Source organism: Theropithecus gelada, chromosome 2 (genome assembly GCF_003255815.1).
Source record: "Theropithecus gelada isolate Dixy chromosome 2, Tgel_1.0, whole genome shotgun sequence".
NCBI lineage: Eukaryota > Metazoa > Chordata > Mammalia > Primates > Cercopithecidae > Theropithecus > Theropithecus gelada.
Genome location: NC_037669.1, coordinates 38,941,020 through 38,957,662, shown reverse-complemented (window position 1 = coordinate 38,957,662; position 16,643 = coordinate 38,941,020). Strand labels below are relative to the sequence as shown.

Below are 16,643 nucleotides of genomic sequence, written 5' to 3'. Positions count from 1 at the left end.
ACAGGTGCATACCACCACACCTGGCTAATTTTTGTAGTCTTAGTAGAGACAGGGTTTCACTGTGTTGGCCAGACTTGTCTTGAACTCCTGGCCTCAAGTGATCCACCCACCTGCGCTTTCCAAAGTGGTGAGATTACAGGCATGAGCCACCGCCCCCAGCCAAGAACCATCTTTTTGTTTCATTTATCTTTTGTCCATTTTTTTGGTTTCAATTTCATTTAGTTCTGCTCTGATCTTTGTTATTTCTTTTCTTCTTCTGGGTTTGGGTTTGGTTTGTTCTTTTTTTCTAGTTCCTTGAGGTGTGAGCTTAGATTTTCTATTTGTGCTCTTTCAGACTTTTTGATGTAGGCATTTAACGCTATGAACTTTCCTCTTAGCACTGCTTTTGCTGTATCCTAGAGGTATTGATAGGTTGTGTCACTATTATTGTTGAGTTCAAAGAATTTTTAAATTTCCATATTGATTTCATTGTTGATCCAAAGATTATTTGGTACCAGGTTATTTAATTTCCATGTATTTGTATAGTTTTGAGGGTTCCTTTTGGAGTTAATTTTCAATTTTATTCTACTGTGGTCTGAGAGAATACTTGATATAATTTCAATTTTCTTAAATTTATTGAGACTTGTTTTGTGGCCTGTCATATGGTCTATGTTGGAGAATGTTCCATGTGCTGATAAATAGAATGTATATTGTGCAGTTGTTGGGTAGAATGTTCTGTAAACATCTGTTAAATCCATTTGTTCTAGAGTATAGTTTAATTCCATTATTTCTTTGTTGACTTTCTGTCTTGATAATCTGTTTAGTGCTGTTAGTTGAGTATTGAAGCCCCCCACTATTACTGTATTGCCATCTGTCTCGTTTCTTAGGTCTAGTAGTAATTGTATTATAAATTTGGGAGATCCAGTGTGAGGTGCATGTGTATTTAGAATTGTGATATTTTCCTGTTGGACTAATCTTTTTATGATTATATAATGCCCCTCTTTATTATTTTAACTGTTGTTGCTTTAAAGTCTGTTTTGTCTGATATAAATAAGAACAGCTACTCCTGCTTACTTTTGGTTTCCATTGGCATGGAATATCTTTTTCCACCCCTTTACCTTAAGTTTATGTGAGTCCATATGTGTGAGCTGAATCTCTTGAAGACAACAGATACTCAGTTTGTGGGATTTTATCCATTCTGCCATTCTCTAGTTTTTTAAGTGGAGCATTTATGCCATTTACCTTCAATGTTAGTATTGAGATGTGAGGTACTGTTCTATTCATCATGCTGATTGTTGCCTGAATACCTTTTTTTAAATTGTGTTATTGTTTTATAGGCCCTGTGAGATTTATGTTTTAAGAAGGTTCTATTTTGGTGTATTTCAGGTTTTGTTTCAAGATTTAGAACTCCTTTTAGCATTTTTTGTAGTGCAGGCTTGGTAGTGGTGAATTCTGTCAGCATTTGTTTGTCTGAAAAAGACTTTATCTCTCCTTCATTTATGAAGCTTAGTTTTGCTGGATACAAAATTCTTGGCTGATAATTATTTTGTTTAAGAAGCCTATAGATAGGACCCCAATCCCTTTTGGCTTGCAGGATTTCTGCTGAGAAATATGGTGTTAGTCTGATAGCTTTTCCTTTGTATAATAGGTTACCAGGTGCTTTTGCCTCACAACTCTTAAGAGTCTTTCCTTCATCTTAATGTTAGATAACCGTTGACTGTGTGCCTAGATGATGATCTTTTTGTGATGAACTTACCAGGTGTTCTTTGAGCATCTTATATTTGGATATCTAGATCTCTAGCAAGACCAGGGAAGTTTTCCTCAATTATTTCCTCAAATACATTTTCCAAACTTTTAGATTTCTCTTCTTCCTCAGGAATACTAATTACTCTTATGTTTGGTCATTTAACATAATGCCAGATTTCTTGGAGGCTTTGTTCATTTTTTTAAAAAAATTCTTTTTTCTTTACCCTTTTCTGATTGGGTTAACTAGAAAGTCTTATCTTCAAGCTCTGAAGTTCTTTCGTCTACTTGTTGAATTTGATTGCTGAAACTTTCTAGTGTATTTTGCGTTTCTCTAAGTATGTCTTTCATTTTCAGAAGTTGTGATTGTCTTTTCTTTATGATGTCTATTTCTCTGGAGACTTTTTCATCCATATCCTGTGTTGTTTTTTAGGTTTCTTTCAGTTGTTTTTCACCTTTCTCTGGTGCCTCCTTGAGTAGCTTAATAATCAACCTTCTGAATTCTTGATTTGGCAATTCAGAGATTTCTTCTTGGTTTGGATTGCTGGAGAGCTAATGTGACCTTTTGGGGCTGTTATAGAACCTTGTTTTGTCATATTATCAGAATTGTTTTTCTGGTTCCTTCTCTTTTGGGTAGACTGTTTCAGTGGAAAGATCTGGAACTCAAGGGCTGCTGTTCAGATTGTTTTGTCCCATGAGGTGATCCTTTGGATGTGGTACTCTCCTGCTTCTCCTAAGGATGGGGCTTCTTGAGAGCTGGACTGCAGTGATTGTTATTGCCCTTCTGCATCTAGCCACCCAGTGGGGCTAAATGGGCTCCAGGCTGGTATTGGGGAATGCCTGCAAAAAAAGTTCTGTGTTCTGATCCATCTTTAGGTCTCCCAGCCATGGATACCAGAACCTACTCTAGTGGAGGTGGCAGAGGTGTGTAGTGAACTCTGTGGGAGTCCTTGGTTGCAGTTTTGCTTACTGCACTGGTGTTCTTGAATGGTGGTTATGCTAGCAGTGAAATTGTCATGTGGATGGACTCAGGACCTCTGGTTAGCTGGGGTGTTGCAGGCAGTGGAATCAGCTGTTGTTTCCTCCTTCTTTGGAGCATGGTTGTGAGAAACAGGACAAGCTAGATTTCCTAGGCCGACTAAGAATCCCTAAGCCTAGCTGGAAAGGTGACCACATCCACCTTTAAACATGGGGCTTGCAACTTAGCTCACACCAGACCAATCAGGTAGTAAAGAGAGCTCACTAAAATGCTAATTAGGCAAAAACTGGAGGTAAAGAAATAGCCAATCATCTATCACCTGAGAGCACAATGGGAGGGACAATGATTGGGATATAAACTCAGGCATTCGAGCTGGCAATGGCAACCCCCTTTGGGTCCCCTCCCATTTTATGGGAGCTCTGTTTTCACTCTATTAAATCTTGCAACTGCACAATCAGGCTAAAGGCTTACCATTGTTCATGTACAGCTAAGTGCCCAGGTTCATCCAAATCGAGCTGAAAACTAGTCGCTGGTTTCCACAGTTCTCTTCTGTGACCCATGGCTTCTAATAGAGCTATAACACTCACTGCATGGCCCAAGATTCCATTCCTTGGAATCCGTGAGGCGAAGAACCCCAGGTCAGAGAACAAGAGGCTTGCCGCCATCTTGGAAGTGGCCCGCCACCATCTTGGAAGCTCTAAGAACAAGGACCCCTTAGTAACAGTTGTTCTGTTATGAGTTGCTGTAATGGCTTGAGTTGGTTTGCTTCCAGCCAGGAGGTGGTGTTTTCAAGAGAGCGCCAGCTGAGGCAGTAGAAGTATATAATCTTGCTCTATGTTTGGCAGGATGGGTACTCGGGTTTCTCAGGTGATGGGTAGGGCCATAGGACTCCCAAGAGCGTATGCCTTTTGTCTTCAGCTACCAGAGTGAGTAGAGAAAAACCATCAGGTGTGGGCACTGTTAGGTGGGTCTGAGCTCAGGCTCTTCTTGGATGGGGCTTGCTGCCACCACTGTGGGGGGTGGGAGGTGGTTCCCAGGCCAGTGGAGTTTTATTCCCAGGGGGATTATGGCTGCCTCTGCTGCATCGTACACGTCACCAGGGAAGTGGGGGAAAGCCAGCAGTGACAGGCCTTACCCAGCTCCTCGTATAGCAAGGTCAGTCACGTGCCATGCCTCTGCAACCACATTGATTTTATATCCAGTCAGCCTGCAATCAGGGCTGAGATCTTGTCCAAGGCTACAATCCTCCCTGTTGAGAAAGCAAGCAGGGCTCTCAGGCTTCTCAGGCTTCTCTGCCTGCCCACTGAGCACTCAGATCTGCACTATGAGCTTCCTTCACCCTGTGGCCCTCTCTGATTCTGCTGGCTGCCTTTTCTTCCCCAAGGACCTCTGTTAGATAAGTCCAGGAATGGCTTCTTTGCCTTCAGTGGGCATTTAATAAGATGATCATCTAATTTTTTTCCTTTAACCTCAATGTGGTGAATTGCATTGTTAAATATTAAACATTACACTCATGAAATAAATCCAATTGGTGTGATGCATTATCTCATATATGTATTAGTAGACTTAGTTTACTAATGCTCATTTGCATCACTGCATAAGAAAAATTGGCCTATTTTCTTTTCTCCTATCATTCTTGTCAATATTTGGTATGTAGTGTAACAGTAGCATCATAAAATGAGTGGAGTGTTTCATTTTTTTCTCTATTTTTAAATAGTTTGTAAAAGACTGGGTTTGTTTTTGTTTTCTGAACATTTGGTGAAATCTGCTGATAAAATTACCTGGAGCTAGAGTTTTATTTATAGAAAGATTTTAAACTCTTGCTTCAATTACCTTCATTGTATAGGACTATCCAGGTTTTCTGCTTATTTTTGAGCAAATGTTGGTAAGTTATATTTTTCTAGGATATTGCCCATTTCCTCCAAATTTCCAGATTTATTGGCAGAAAATTATTCATCATTTTTCTTATCTTTTAAATATCTGCAGCATATGTAGTAATGTCTCCTTTTTTATTCTTTTTTAATTTTTATTTTTTGAGATCAAGTCTTGCTTGTTGCCCAGGCTGGAGTGCAGTGGCATGATCTCGGCTCACAACAACCTCTCCTTCCTGAGTTCAAGCGACTCTCCCACCTCAGCCTCCAGAGTAGTAGCTGGGATTACAGGCATGCATTACCACATCTGGCTAATTTTTGTATTTTTAGCAGAGATGGGGTTTAACCATTTTGGCCAGGCTGGTCTCAAACTCTTGACCTCAGGTGATCCACCTGCCTTGGCCTCCCAAAGTGCTGAGATTACAGGCATGAGCCACCTCATCTGGCCACCATTTTTATTCTGATATTATTTGAGGTCTCTCTCATTTTTAATTTTGATTAGTGTCACTAGAATTTGGTTAATTAACGATTTCAAGGTGAAAATATTTGACTGCGTCAATCTTCTGTATTATACATTTGTTAAACATTTTATTGTTTTTGCCTCTATATTATTTTCTTCTATTAATACTTCCTTTAGACCTATTTTGTTTTGTCAAAATTCTTAAGCTATATAGTAATTTTTTTGTGTTTAGGTTTTCATCTTTTCTAATATAAGCATTTGAGACTTTAAGTTTTCCTTCAAATAGATACTCTAGCTGCATTTTACTGATTTCAATATAAAATATTTTCATTTTCTTCTAGATACACTTTAGTTTCCTTTATGATTTCTTGATTTTGAATTATTTAGAATTGCTTTTTGTAATATCTGTGTGTGTGTGTGTGTGTGTATTTGTTATTGATACCTACCTTAATATCATGTGGTCAAACAATGTGTTGTAAATAATTTCAATCCTGTCAAATTTCTTGAGAATTTCTTCATTCATCGATTCATCCATTCAAAATATTTATTTGGTATCTACACGTGTCATGATCTGTTAAAGAGACTGAGAATTCAACAATGAATAGAGTTCCTGTCCTTGTAGATTATATTGGGTGAAGCAGACAACAAACAAAAAAGACTATTAAAATAATTGAGTATGTTAATGACAGAATGCTAAGAAAAAAATACAACAGGGAGACAGATTTTAAAATGTCTTTTAAATTTTTTATTTTAGAAGGATGATGTTAACTGCCCAAGGGGTTCACCTTGCCCGCTGCCTCAACAGAGCCAATTCATCAAGACAGGGGAATTGCAATAGAGAAAGAGTAATTAACACAGAACTGGCTGTGTGAGAGACCAGAGCTTTATTATGACTCAAATCAATCTCCCCAGACATTAAGGGAGCAGAGTTTTTAAGGATAACTTGGTGGGTGGGGAGAAGCTAGTGAGCCAGGAGTACTGATTGGTGAGGGATGAAATGATAGTGAGTCAAAGCTGTCTTCTTGCACTGAGTCATTTCCTGGGCGGGGGCCACAAGATCAGATGAGCCAGTTTATTGATCTGGGTGGTGCCAGCTGATCCATCCATCCTGTGCAGGGTCTGCAAAGTATCTCAAGCACTGATCTTAGGAGCAGTTTAGGGAGGGTCAGAATCGTGTAACCTCTGGCTGCATGACTCCTAACCATAATTTCTAACCTTGTGGCTAATGTTAGTCCTACAAAGGCAATCTAGTCCCCAGGCAAGAAGAAGGTCTGCTTTAGGAAAGGGCTGTTATCGTCTTTGTTTAAACTATAAAGTTTCTCCCAAAGTTAGTTCAGCCTATGCCCAGGAATGAACAAGGACAGGTTGGAGGTTAGAAGCAAGATGGAGTTGGTTAAGTTAGATCTCTTTCACTGTCTCGGTCATAATTTTGCAAAGGTGGTTTCAATGGTCAGTTACGACTTAGATGACATATGAGAAAAAGTCTTAAGAAGTGAAAGGAGAGCTATGCAAAAATGTAGGGAAAGAACAATTTTAGTGGTCCTGAGGCAAACACGTTCCTGCTTATTTAGGAAACATTGAGGAGGTCATTATGGTGAGAGCAGAATGACTGAGGGGAAAAACAGAAGATGTGGTCAGAGAGATAATGGGGGACTAGATCCAGTAGGGTCTTGTAATCAGAATAAGGGCCCCCCACAAAGGGGATTCTTCACTTCCTAATCCCCAGAACCTGTGAATATATTACCTCCTATGGCGAAGAGGAATTAAGGTTGCTGATGGATGCTGTTCAACTGATCTGGAAATGAGGTTATTCTGGATTATCTGAGTGGCCCCAGTGTAATCACAAGAATCCTTAAATGTGGAAGAAGGAGTGTCAGAAGGGCTTGGCCCAATGTTGCTGGATTTGAAGATAGAGGAAGGGGACCATGAGCCAAGGAAAGTTGGTGGGCTCAAGAATCTGGAAAAGGTAAGAAAATGATTCTCCTCTGGAACCTCCAGAAAGGAACACAGCCCTGCCCACACCTTGATTTTAGTCTACTGAGAATCATGTTGGACTTCTGACCTCAAGAACTATAACACATTTGTGTTGTGTTATGCCACTAAGTTTGTAGTAATTTGTTACAGCAGCAATAGACAACTAACATAGGCCCTGTGATTTACAGTAAGACTCATCCTGAGTGATACAGGAAGCCATTGGAAGGTCTTAGACAGACCTGATCTGACTTCTTAGGATCATCGTGGATGCTGTGTTGAGAATAGACTGTAGATGGATCCCTTCCTTCGTGCAGCCTTTGGCTTTACCTTTCTGTATTTTATTCATTTAAGATTATAAAAATATATAAGTTCACATTTTTAATAAATCAAGGTCTCTGACCTGTTTTGTTGCTGGAAGTGAAAGTGTGAACTGCAGTTTAAATTAAACCTCTCTGTAAAACACCTCAGAATTGAAAAATACTGAGGTAACTGCCTATACCCCATATATAAAATCGAGTGAATTAATCTGAAGCATATTACCTTTAATGAAAATTGGTAAAGAAATTTGTCAGAATATTTGAAAATTATATTCCTTATAAAAATGAAAATACAAAAAATGTTCAGGTTACATATAAAATGCTACTTATGCTATTGCCTTTTTCAAGTCCTAAAAAACATAGTGGTATTATTTTAAATTTGCTATTTGAATTAATTCTGTAGCATTTCATTACAATGTTCCCTGCTCAGAGAGTGACTTTACCTAAAAATAAATTAGGGCTTCAAGAAAAAGAGCTAACTTTTCCCAAAATGAATGAAGATGGGAAACTTTGACAATATTCACAACAGTGATAGGGATTGGGCTATGGGAAGGAGGATGGGTATTGCTGTTTAGCTCCTTGTAAATCCTATCTAGCAAGGGTTGACAGAGGAGTGGGAAGAAAGATACATAAGAAAGACAGTAAGATATCAATATATCTAGGTTATGAGTTAATCCAGAATTCGAGAATGTTGTTTTAAAATATTAAGTGGTCTATTTATGTCAACATACAATAAACACTTGTTGGTTTGCTTTCTGTCTTACTGTAATGATGCCACTATTTTCTTCTCCATTCCTTTATTATTTTAGAGCTTTTCTTGACATTTTGCAACGGGGGAGGGAGAAAAATTCTTCTAAAATTTTACTTCTAAAAGGACTAAGCTGTGCTCTAGACTATATGCTGTCTCTAAGCAGCTGGGTTAAAATATATACAGAATGAGTTACTGGCTCAAACAAGGATCAAACAGGTTTTTCCTAACTTTAAGAACAATGCTCTTATAAAACACTCCATAGACAAATACAACCAAAACTTAAATGCAATTAACCTTTAATTTATATACATGAATGAAGAGGGATCTGACGTATTAAAAACTTAAAATAGCTAATTCAAAAGTAAATTATACTTGGCATGGGAAATCCTTATAATTCCCTATATCATTTTTCTTTCTTATGTTCCTCCTAAGCTAATAAGAAAGTTAATTTTCCATTCTTGAATGCAGATAAACTGATTGTGGAAAGAAGTGGTCCAGCATTTTGATGGGTTGAGGAGAGAAGCTTGCCTAGGATTAAAATGTGAACTTCAGAAGTTGACTTATTTTCACGTCATCAATGTTTTTGAGTCAAAGGTGCTATATAGCAGAGTCTTCTACCAGGGTTCCTCATTCTGATCATTCCCCTCTCCATTTCTTTCTTGGTAAGGTAGACCAACTACAGCTCCCTCAGAGATGAGGGTGGGGCCAATCTTATCCAAATCTTATAGCTTCTGAGGTGGTGTCTGGGTGTGGTAGTGATGGTGGTAGGGCAGAGGTGGGATAAATCTTTAGGAGGTAAGTACAGTGTTACCCTCAGATAGCTTTAAGACAGTATCATTTATAATTTTTTAAAAGTTGGTCTAGGCCGGGCGCGGTGGCTCACGCCTGTAATCCCAGCACTTTGGGAGGCCGAGGCGGGTGGATCACGAGGTCAGGAGATCGAGACCATCCTGGCTAACATGGTGAAACCCCGTCTCTACTAAAAAAATACAAAGAATTAGCTGGGTGTGGTGGTGCACGCCTGTAGTCCCAGCTACTCGGAGGCTGAGGCAGGAGAATGGCGTGAACTCGGGAAGCGGAGCTTGCAGTGAGCCGAGGTCGCACCAATGCACTCCAGCCTGGGCGACAAAAGCGAGACTCCGTCTCAAAAAAAAAAAAAAAAAGTTGATCTAAAAAGAGATAAAAGAAAAAGACTTCATGGTGTGGTAGAAAAAACTATACGGTAAATAAGATCCTGGTTCCAGGTCTCCCTGTTTACATCTGCAATCTCTGAGGTGTCTCTTGATTTTTTTGAAACACAGTATCTTCCTGTGTGAAGACAGGGTCATCATCCGTGCCTTACCCACCCTCCTCCCCCCCGGGTTTGCTGTGAAGATCAAATCAGATGATAGGTGTGAAAGTACTTTGAAATGTGTAAAGTGTTATACAAATATAACATGTTGTCTGTGTCTTTAGTACTCAGAATACTTAAGGGATTTAAAGAAATCATTCTGTGCTGGTAAAGCAGATTAGGATAAAAGCTGGTGAAACTCATCATTACTAATAAAAAATTACTCAAAGTATATGCCAATGGTACTGTCTCTATGAATTTTTTTTTTTTTTTAAAAACCACACTTTTTGTTTCCTGGGAGAGTGTCCTTGGAAGCCTCTGTACACAGCACTTAGAGCTTCCAGTACTCCTGATCTGCCTTCTTCTGGTCCACCAGCTACCATCTGCCCCCATGATTCTGGGCAGCTGGATTGCCTCCTTAAATCTGATCATCCTCACTCTCCCTTCAGAAGCCACACTTCTTTTTCTATTGAAAGGGCTCCTCCACTGAACTGTGAGCACTGTCCTCTTAATGACTCAGTAGCTCTTGTGTGGCAAGGCAGAATTATCCTTAGGTGACAAAGAGGCAGAACTCTTATCTGCTGATTCATGATAGCACAGACGTAGCCCATATGCAATTGGAACTTATTTGGGGTCAGGGGTCATTTTTTTTGGTTTAACCTTAAACCCGGTGCCTTACAAAGTGCAGGTACTTGGTAAATAGTTCTTAAATTGATGTGATAAATATATCAGATAACTTGCTTTATCAGGGCTTTAAGCTCAGATTAGTGGGTTATTTAAAGGATAAACATTCTGTCTCTATATTTATATCTGGGATTATGGTGACATGAAGAATTGCTTTGAGTAGCTCCTATCACTTGACAGCGTCCTTGTTTCTCTTATATTGCTTACTCTTATACCCTGCTTAGGACCGGATTAGACTGCAGGAATATGTACAAGAGAGGGTGAGGAATTGAACTGGATGGAAAAAAGGAACACTTGTCCTTACCCTGGAGTTTAAAAGAATGAGAATGAGCCTCGTGATATCATAGTTGGAAATTTAAACTTGTTATTAATATGAAAAACTCTACCGTCACATCATTTATTTCTTGCCATTAGAGATCTGGTAGGGAATTCTAGCAACTTGGAAGTAGTGAGCAAAGTTGAGGCATCTCTAATTCATAATCAAAATTTATCCTTTCAGGATATTCTTTTGAAAAATTATTAACATTTCTTAACATGTTTCCTTTTTTTACCTTAAAAATATAACATCCACATTTTCAAAAGAGAAGTACATTCATAACTCCACCATCTTGATATTTTAATCTTACATATATCTTCCAATCCTTGTCCAAATGTATGTTTAAAAATATTTTACATATTTTTTTCTGTGCATATTATTTTTGTTTCTGAGTTTCCCTGGGAGTACTGTATTTGCCAGATGAGGGCTCAATTTCTGAATGGTTCTGAGAATCCTAATTTATGCTGCTGTAGAAACTGACCAAAATGGGTTGGCATCCCCTGGGCAGGTATGTCCTCAAATTTAGAAGGCTCCGTTTGGAGGCTGAAGCAGGAAGTGACTATGAGCTGTACAATAACGAGCAGAGTTCAGTGTAAGGCAATAAAGATAGGTTTTATAAGAAAAGATGTAGGTAGATATTTAAGTAAAATAATTTCAGATGCTAGGAAAGTCCTTCTCCCCACCCAACTCAAACAAGAAACAACAAAAAACCCAACTAAACAACCATTACAATAAATGCACCTCTCCCACTAGTTAACATGTATACTAAAGGTCAGTTTAAGAAAGCACTAACGTTTAAGATGGAAAACTTAAAATATTAGTAGTTGGCATAAGGTTTACAAAAGGGGCAAGAGAAGATGGCAGTCTCTCTGATAGGAATGGGGAGTTAGCGGCATGGTACAGCCCCTATCCACTTTTCAAGGAGGAACGGTGAAAAGGTATCCAGGAAACAGCACAAAACCAAAAAACTGTAAAATTAGGAATTCCTAATTTTGCCAGAGTCAGGTTCTTTCAGATTATTTAGGTTTTATAAGAGAGGAGTGAAAATGAAAAAGCCAAATATAAATTATCCGAAAACTGCCACAGGAAAGACTCTTGCAGGCTCAGAAGACGGCTGTGGAAAAGTCATTCCTAGAACTCTCCAGGATGCATCAGGCCGACCACCTGTTTGCGGAGGGGTTAGGAGCAAGGAAGGGGCCCTAACTCCGGGGAGGAGGGCGCCCGCCCCTCGGTTCCCGGAGCCGGTGGAGGCGTTTGGGGAGCGGGCGGCGCGGTGCACAGGTGGCGGGGGCCGCGCCAGCTGCGAGCCACGCTCTGCTCCGCGGGTGGGCCGCCAGGCGTCGCGCTGGAGCCGCGGTTGCCCTGGAGACCGAGTGGGGCGAGTGGGCGGCGCGGCGAGGAGCCCAGCTGCGGCTGAAGTAGCGGGCGTGAGTTGGGGGGAGTGGCTCCCCGGGCGGCGCGAGGGGTCGACTGGTCCTGGGGCAGGGCTAGGTGGCCGTGAGCTGTGGGGCGCGGCTGGCGAGCCCGGAACGTCTCTGGTCACAGGTCAGCGTCCGCGGAGCCGGGCGGCGCTGCAACTGCACTTGGCTCTTCTGTGCGTCCGACTGTCCCAGCTCCGCGCGGAGGACAGCGGCCCGGCGCTGGGTCCGGCAGGACCAGGCTGCCCCAAAAAGCGCGGAGAGTCACGCCCGCGCCTCTACTGCCGCGACCGGGAGCCGGGTAGGCGGCAGGCGCGCTCCCTGCGGCCCCGGGATGACTTCTCGGCGCTCCCCACTGGCGCCTTTGCTGCTCCTCTCTCTGCACGGTGAGTAGCCCCAACCCTTTCCTCCCAGTGGGGCCAGGCTGGGTCGGCGGGCCTGGGGCGAAGCTGTTTGGGGACGGCAAAGAGCCTCCTTGCTTTGCCGAGGGTCGAGAGTCCAACTTTCTCAGGGGCCGTGTTCGTTGCTGCGACCGAGGCTCGCGCGCACCTGCAGCGGCTGCTTCCGCCGCCCGCTCAGCCCAGGTGTTCCTCATCAGAGAGGTAACTAAACTCGCCCCGCTACCTCCGGTCCCGGGCTGGGCCCCGACTCTCACCTCGCTGCGCTGTGGGGAATGCAGGATTGTTTTTAGATAACGAACTCCCTTACTCACTGGTCCAGTTAGAAACTGTAGTTAGAACCAGTTGCCTTTACTAGGCGGCCCTAGGAAAACTAGAAGTGCTTTTCAAATCATTTGGAAAGCTTTATAGCTTTAACGTAATCTTTTGGAAGCCTATACACGTTTTGGCCGAAAATGATCTTTATTTTAAAAAATAATTGTATACTGTGCTATGCTATATTAGAAAACAATAATTTATTTATACTCTAGCTTCATCTCCAGATGACTTAAGTTGGCTCACAAAAATACATAGAATGTAACAATATTAGAACAAAATAAATGTCTTTAAATTTCTTGTTAACAGTTTTAAAAACATGTTTATAAATTTAGTTTTCTACTCTCTGCTTAATCTTTCTTACATTTTATTTTCGGTAAATAGCCGTCATATTTAGATCCTGATTTTCATCCTATACAATGCTGTGTTTTTTGTGTGTGCATTGTCCTGTGCAATCCAGTTTTCTGTCCCATTTATTGCTGAGATTTACTGAGTTTTTTTCTAAAGGGTGTTATTTAAAAAGCGGGTTCAGTGATTTATGGAACTTTGTGGTTAACCCTGTTTTTTTTTTTTTTTTTTTTTCCTGGAGACACCAGCATGTTTCCAGTCATTTTATGGCCTTATTCGAACTGATTTTGAAGTAACCTAATTCTAGCCAACTTAAATTGTGCAGATTCATTGAATAGGGGAGAAGAGAATACGAGAACTTTTTGTATGTCTTCTCCATAGAAACTAGTGAGGCTGTAATCATCAAAATTACAGATAATTTTCTAGAGTTCAGTAGGTATATTTTTAGTGATGGTGTGCAGACAATAACATCAATATGTACGTTATGAACTTGTGCTTCCAAATATCTTTTGTACTGTTACTAGTTTGAGATGGCCAGTTTTTCTCTCTGTCCCACTACTTTTTAAGTGTGAAATAAGAGGGTAAATCGGCTTTTTATGAAGTCCTTGGACACAGCTCTAAATATTACCAATATTACAAGAGCGGCTCAAATTTTTGGTAGAATAATCTATTATTAAAGTTGTATATTATAATAAATGCTACTCTTTTTGTAAGTAGCATTTGTGTATAGTTTGTTTTTGAAGTATCAGGCAGTACTTTAAAAGAGTTGATATAATTCGCAGAATCAGCCTTGCAAGGTCATCTGATTTGTTCTTTTTTTCTTCGGCAAAACTATTCCCAAGCCATACAAGAATGTTTTTAAAGACTTTCAAGGACATCTCAGTCTTGGCAATAACCTGTTATGTAGAGGCATTTTCCACTTTCAAAAACAGTGTTCATTTGTTCAACAGATATTTACAGAGCCATCAATCTGTGCATTTGAGCATCTGGTGGGGAAAGGTGGTGGTGGAATACAAAGGTGTGTGTGTGTGAGTGTCTGCAGCCCATAAGGAGTTTGCATTTTTAAAACAGGCTATAAGCATGTACAAATAATTTATGATACAGTGAATGTATGAGGAGTTCTATTTGTTAATGTAGGTATCAAGTAAGACTTCTTGGAGAAGTTTCCTGTTTTTTCTGGGCATTGAATGAGTAGGGTATGAATTGGCTCAGATGGTAGTGGATGGGCTTTCTTAACCAAAGGAACAGCCTGAAGGAAGGATGTGAAGTGGAGCAGGCAGAGGTATACTCTTGAAAGGCCAAGCTGCTAGAGCAGGAGATGTGTGCAAGGGAGAAAGAGCCAGAAAGTAGTTGGGGGCAAGATAGTAGAGAATCTTGAATGCTGCGTTTGGGCTTTATTCAGCTGGCCATGGAAAAAGTATTGATGTTCAGTTTCCTTACTGTGGGCGGGGGGGCGGAAAGAGGATGAACAGTTAGCGTGCCTGTTGGTGCTAGCACACCTATCTCCAGGAGAGTACTATGCCCTAATCGAATTTTATTCTTGAACTAGTCAAGGGCAAACTTGGTTTGAATGAATTACGGTTCATCCCCAGAATTTTCAATGTGGAATAGCAGGAGGGGTGTATATCTGAACAAAGTTGGTTCTATTACAAAGGGGTAAAGGGGAATGGATGTTAGATAAATAACCAATAGTAGTGGCCACTACAATGAAATAATACACCAAAGGTAGAAATAGAGGGTCTTTTCAATAAATGAAAGAGAATCGATGTTAATAAATTTCTGTTTCTATTTCTGTTTTTTTTTTTTAATTTTGTTTATATTTGTGGAGTAACTTCAAAGGTAATTTGAATTGAAAAGCTGACTTCTTTATAGTTCTTCCAATGAGTTAGATATAACTAAAGTGTTTCTTGTACTTGTGATTCCTTGAAATAGCAGACAACTTTTCAGAATTTGAGAAAATGTATAAAAAGGAAGAAACGACCACATAAAATGCTATGAAAATGAAAAAAGTCGTGAACCTTTTCAGTGTTACCATTATTAAAAATTTATTGTAAAATCCAGTTTCTCAGCTCTAAATTTAATACTGTAATTGTTTTAGAAGGATTCACCTGTCAGTAAAAATCTGTAGTTTAACTTACATGAAAGGTGACAGCTACGGGATGAAAATTTCAGAGACGTTGAGCCTAATACACATGTATATTCAACATGGACTATTCAGGAAGCAATTTAAATATTAAATTACCAAGCACTTAAAAAGTGTTATGCTTGGAACTGTTGTCAGACACTAGGTAATGATGCAAGGGGTAAAAGTACTTGTTTTGGCTTCCCCTCCCCGGATAACAGTATGTGGCACATTTTGAAATGTGTTTTCACACTTTCATAGTGGAAAGATTTATAATGAAAATTCTCATTTGAGTCTTCATACTTACGCCATGTGATTTATTGTCAAACAAAGTGATGTGCTGGTGCAAAAGATTCTTTAGTTGCAGTGAGTAATACAAAACAAGGGACAGGAAGTACTTACTGAGCTGGGAGAAAGTACAGAAAATGGTGGCTTTCCCACTAAGGCTTTCCATCCATAACTACTTAGTTAGTTAGTTTGTTTGTTTATTTATTTGAGATGGAGTCTGGCTTTTGTTGCCCAGGCTGGAGTGCAGTGGTGCGATCTTGGCTCACTGCAACCCCTGACTCCCGGGTTCCAGCAATTCTCCTGCCTCAGCCTCCCGAGTAGCTGGGATTACAGGTGCCCACCACCACCCCTGGCTAATTTTTGTAGTTTTTGTAGTTTTAGTAGAGACAGGGTTTCACCATGTTGGCCAGGCTGGTCTTGAACTCCTGACCTCAAGTGATTTGCTCACCCCAGTCACCCAAAGTGCAGGGATTATAGGCCTGAGCCACTGCGCCTGGCCCCATAACTAGTTTATTTAGAATAGGGATTCCAAATCTATTGTCGTCTAGACTAATGATAATTTTTTATACTCTCTCAACACTTAATTATTTTAGGCAGTTTGAGGAGGATTTGCTGAATTTCTGTTTTCTAATTTACTTCAAGTGAACACAGTCATCTCAACTTTCTCTTTCTTTGTTTGGTGAGGACTAGCTGGCACTAATACATCTCATCCCTGCATTTTGGGAACTGCCCCCACACCATCTGGAGGATCTGAAATCCTCTCTTGATCATACTTTGTGAGCAACTGGCTTCAGAGAGGTTGTTGGTTCTTGGGTGGTATTCAAAAAGCCATCTGATTTGAGCTGAGTTTGGTCTTAAAAGTGGAAAGTTAATTAGTTTACTTATTAGTTAAGCCTATCTTACTAAACCATGGAAGGATTTTTTTTTTTTTCTGTTAATGTTTGGGTAATTAATTTTCTGTGTACCTGGTTTTCTACCACCCAAGAACAAGACCAGAGTAGTGGTTTGCATTTGTAGTGGTTTTAAATTGTAGAAGTATGAAGTTAGCCACAGAGAGAAAATGTGTTTCCAATTTGCACATAATAGACTCAGCCAATGATCTACCACATCATCATTGCCTTTATCAGATATTATATAGGTACAGTATGGCTCTGCCTCACTCATATATTACAGAAAGGATCATATTTTGATAAGTGTCACTAGAATATTTGCAGAATAGAATAAAACCCATACAAATTTACTCTTATGGGCAAAGTGTGTTCAATAAAAAGTTATTTGAAAAAGTCTACTTACTGGTTTGTTTTCATTTAGCAGTTAACTCTGTTGATCTTGAGAGAGATATAAGCTGAC

General features: G+C 40.1%; 1 protein-coding gene across 6 annotated transcripts in view; it reads left to right on the top strand.

The window, feature by feature from the left end:
- IGSF11 (immunoglobulin superfamily member 11) overlaps positions 1 to 16,643 on the top strand; it is a 208,109-nt gene that overhangs the window by 74,411 nt on the left and 117,055 nt on the right. For 5 of the 6 annotated variants that reach the window (XM_025375593.1, XM_025375592.1, XM_025375598.1 and 2 more), the window contains exon 1: positions 11,758 to 12,208. The exons of the other annotated variant lie outside the window; for it this stretch is intronic. In XM_025375593.1, the coding sequence (XP_025231378.1) occupies positions 12,157 to 12,208 (52 nt within the window). In that variant the 5' untranslated portion in view covers positions 11,758 to 12,156. Of the gene's footprint in view, positions 1 to 11,757; positions 12,209 to 16,643 lie in introns of those variants that run through there. 6 annotated transcript variants of the gene reach the window in all.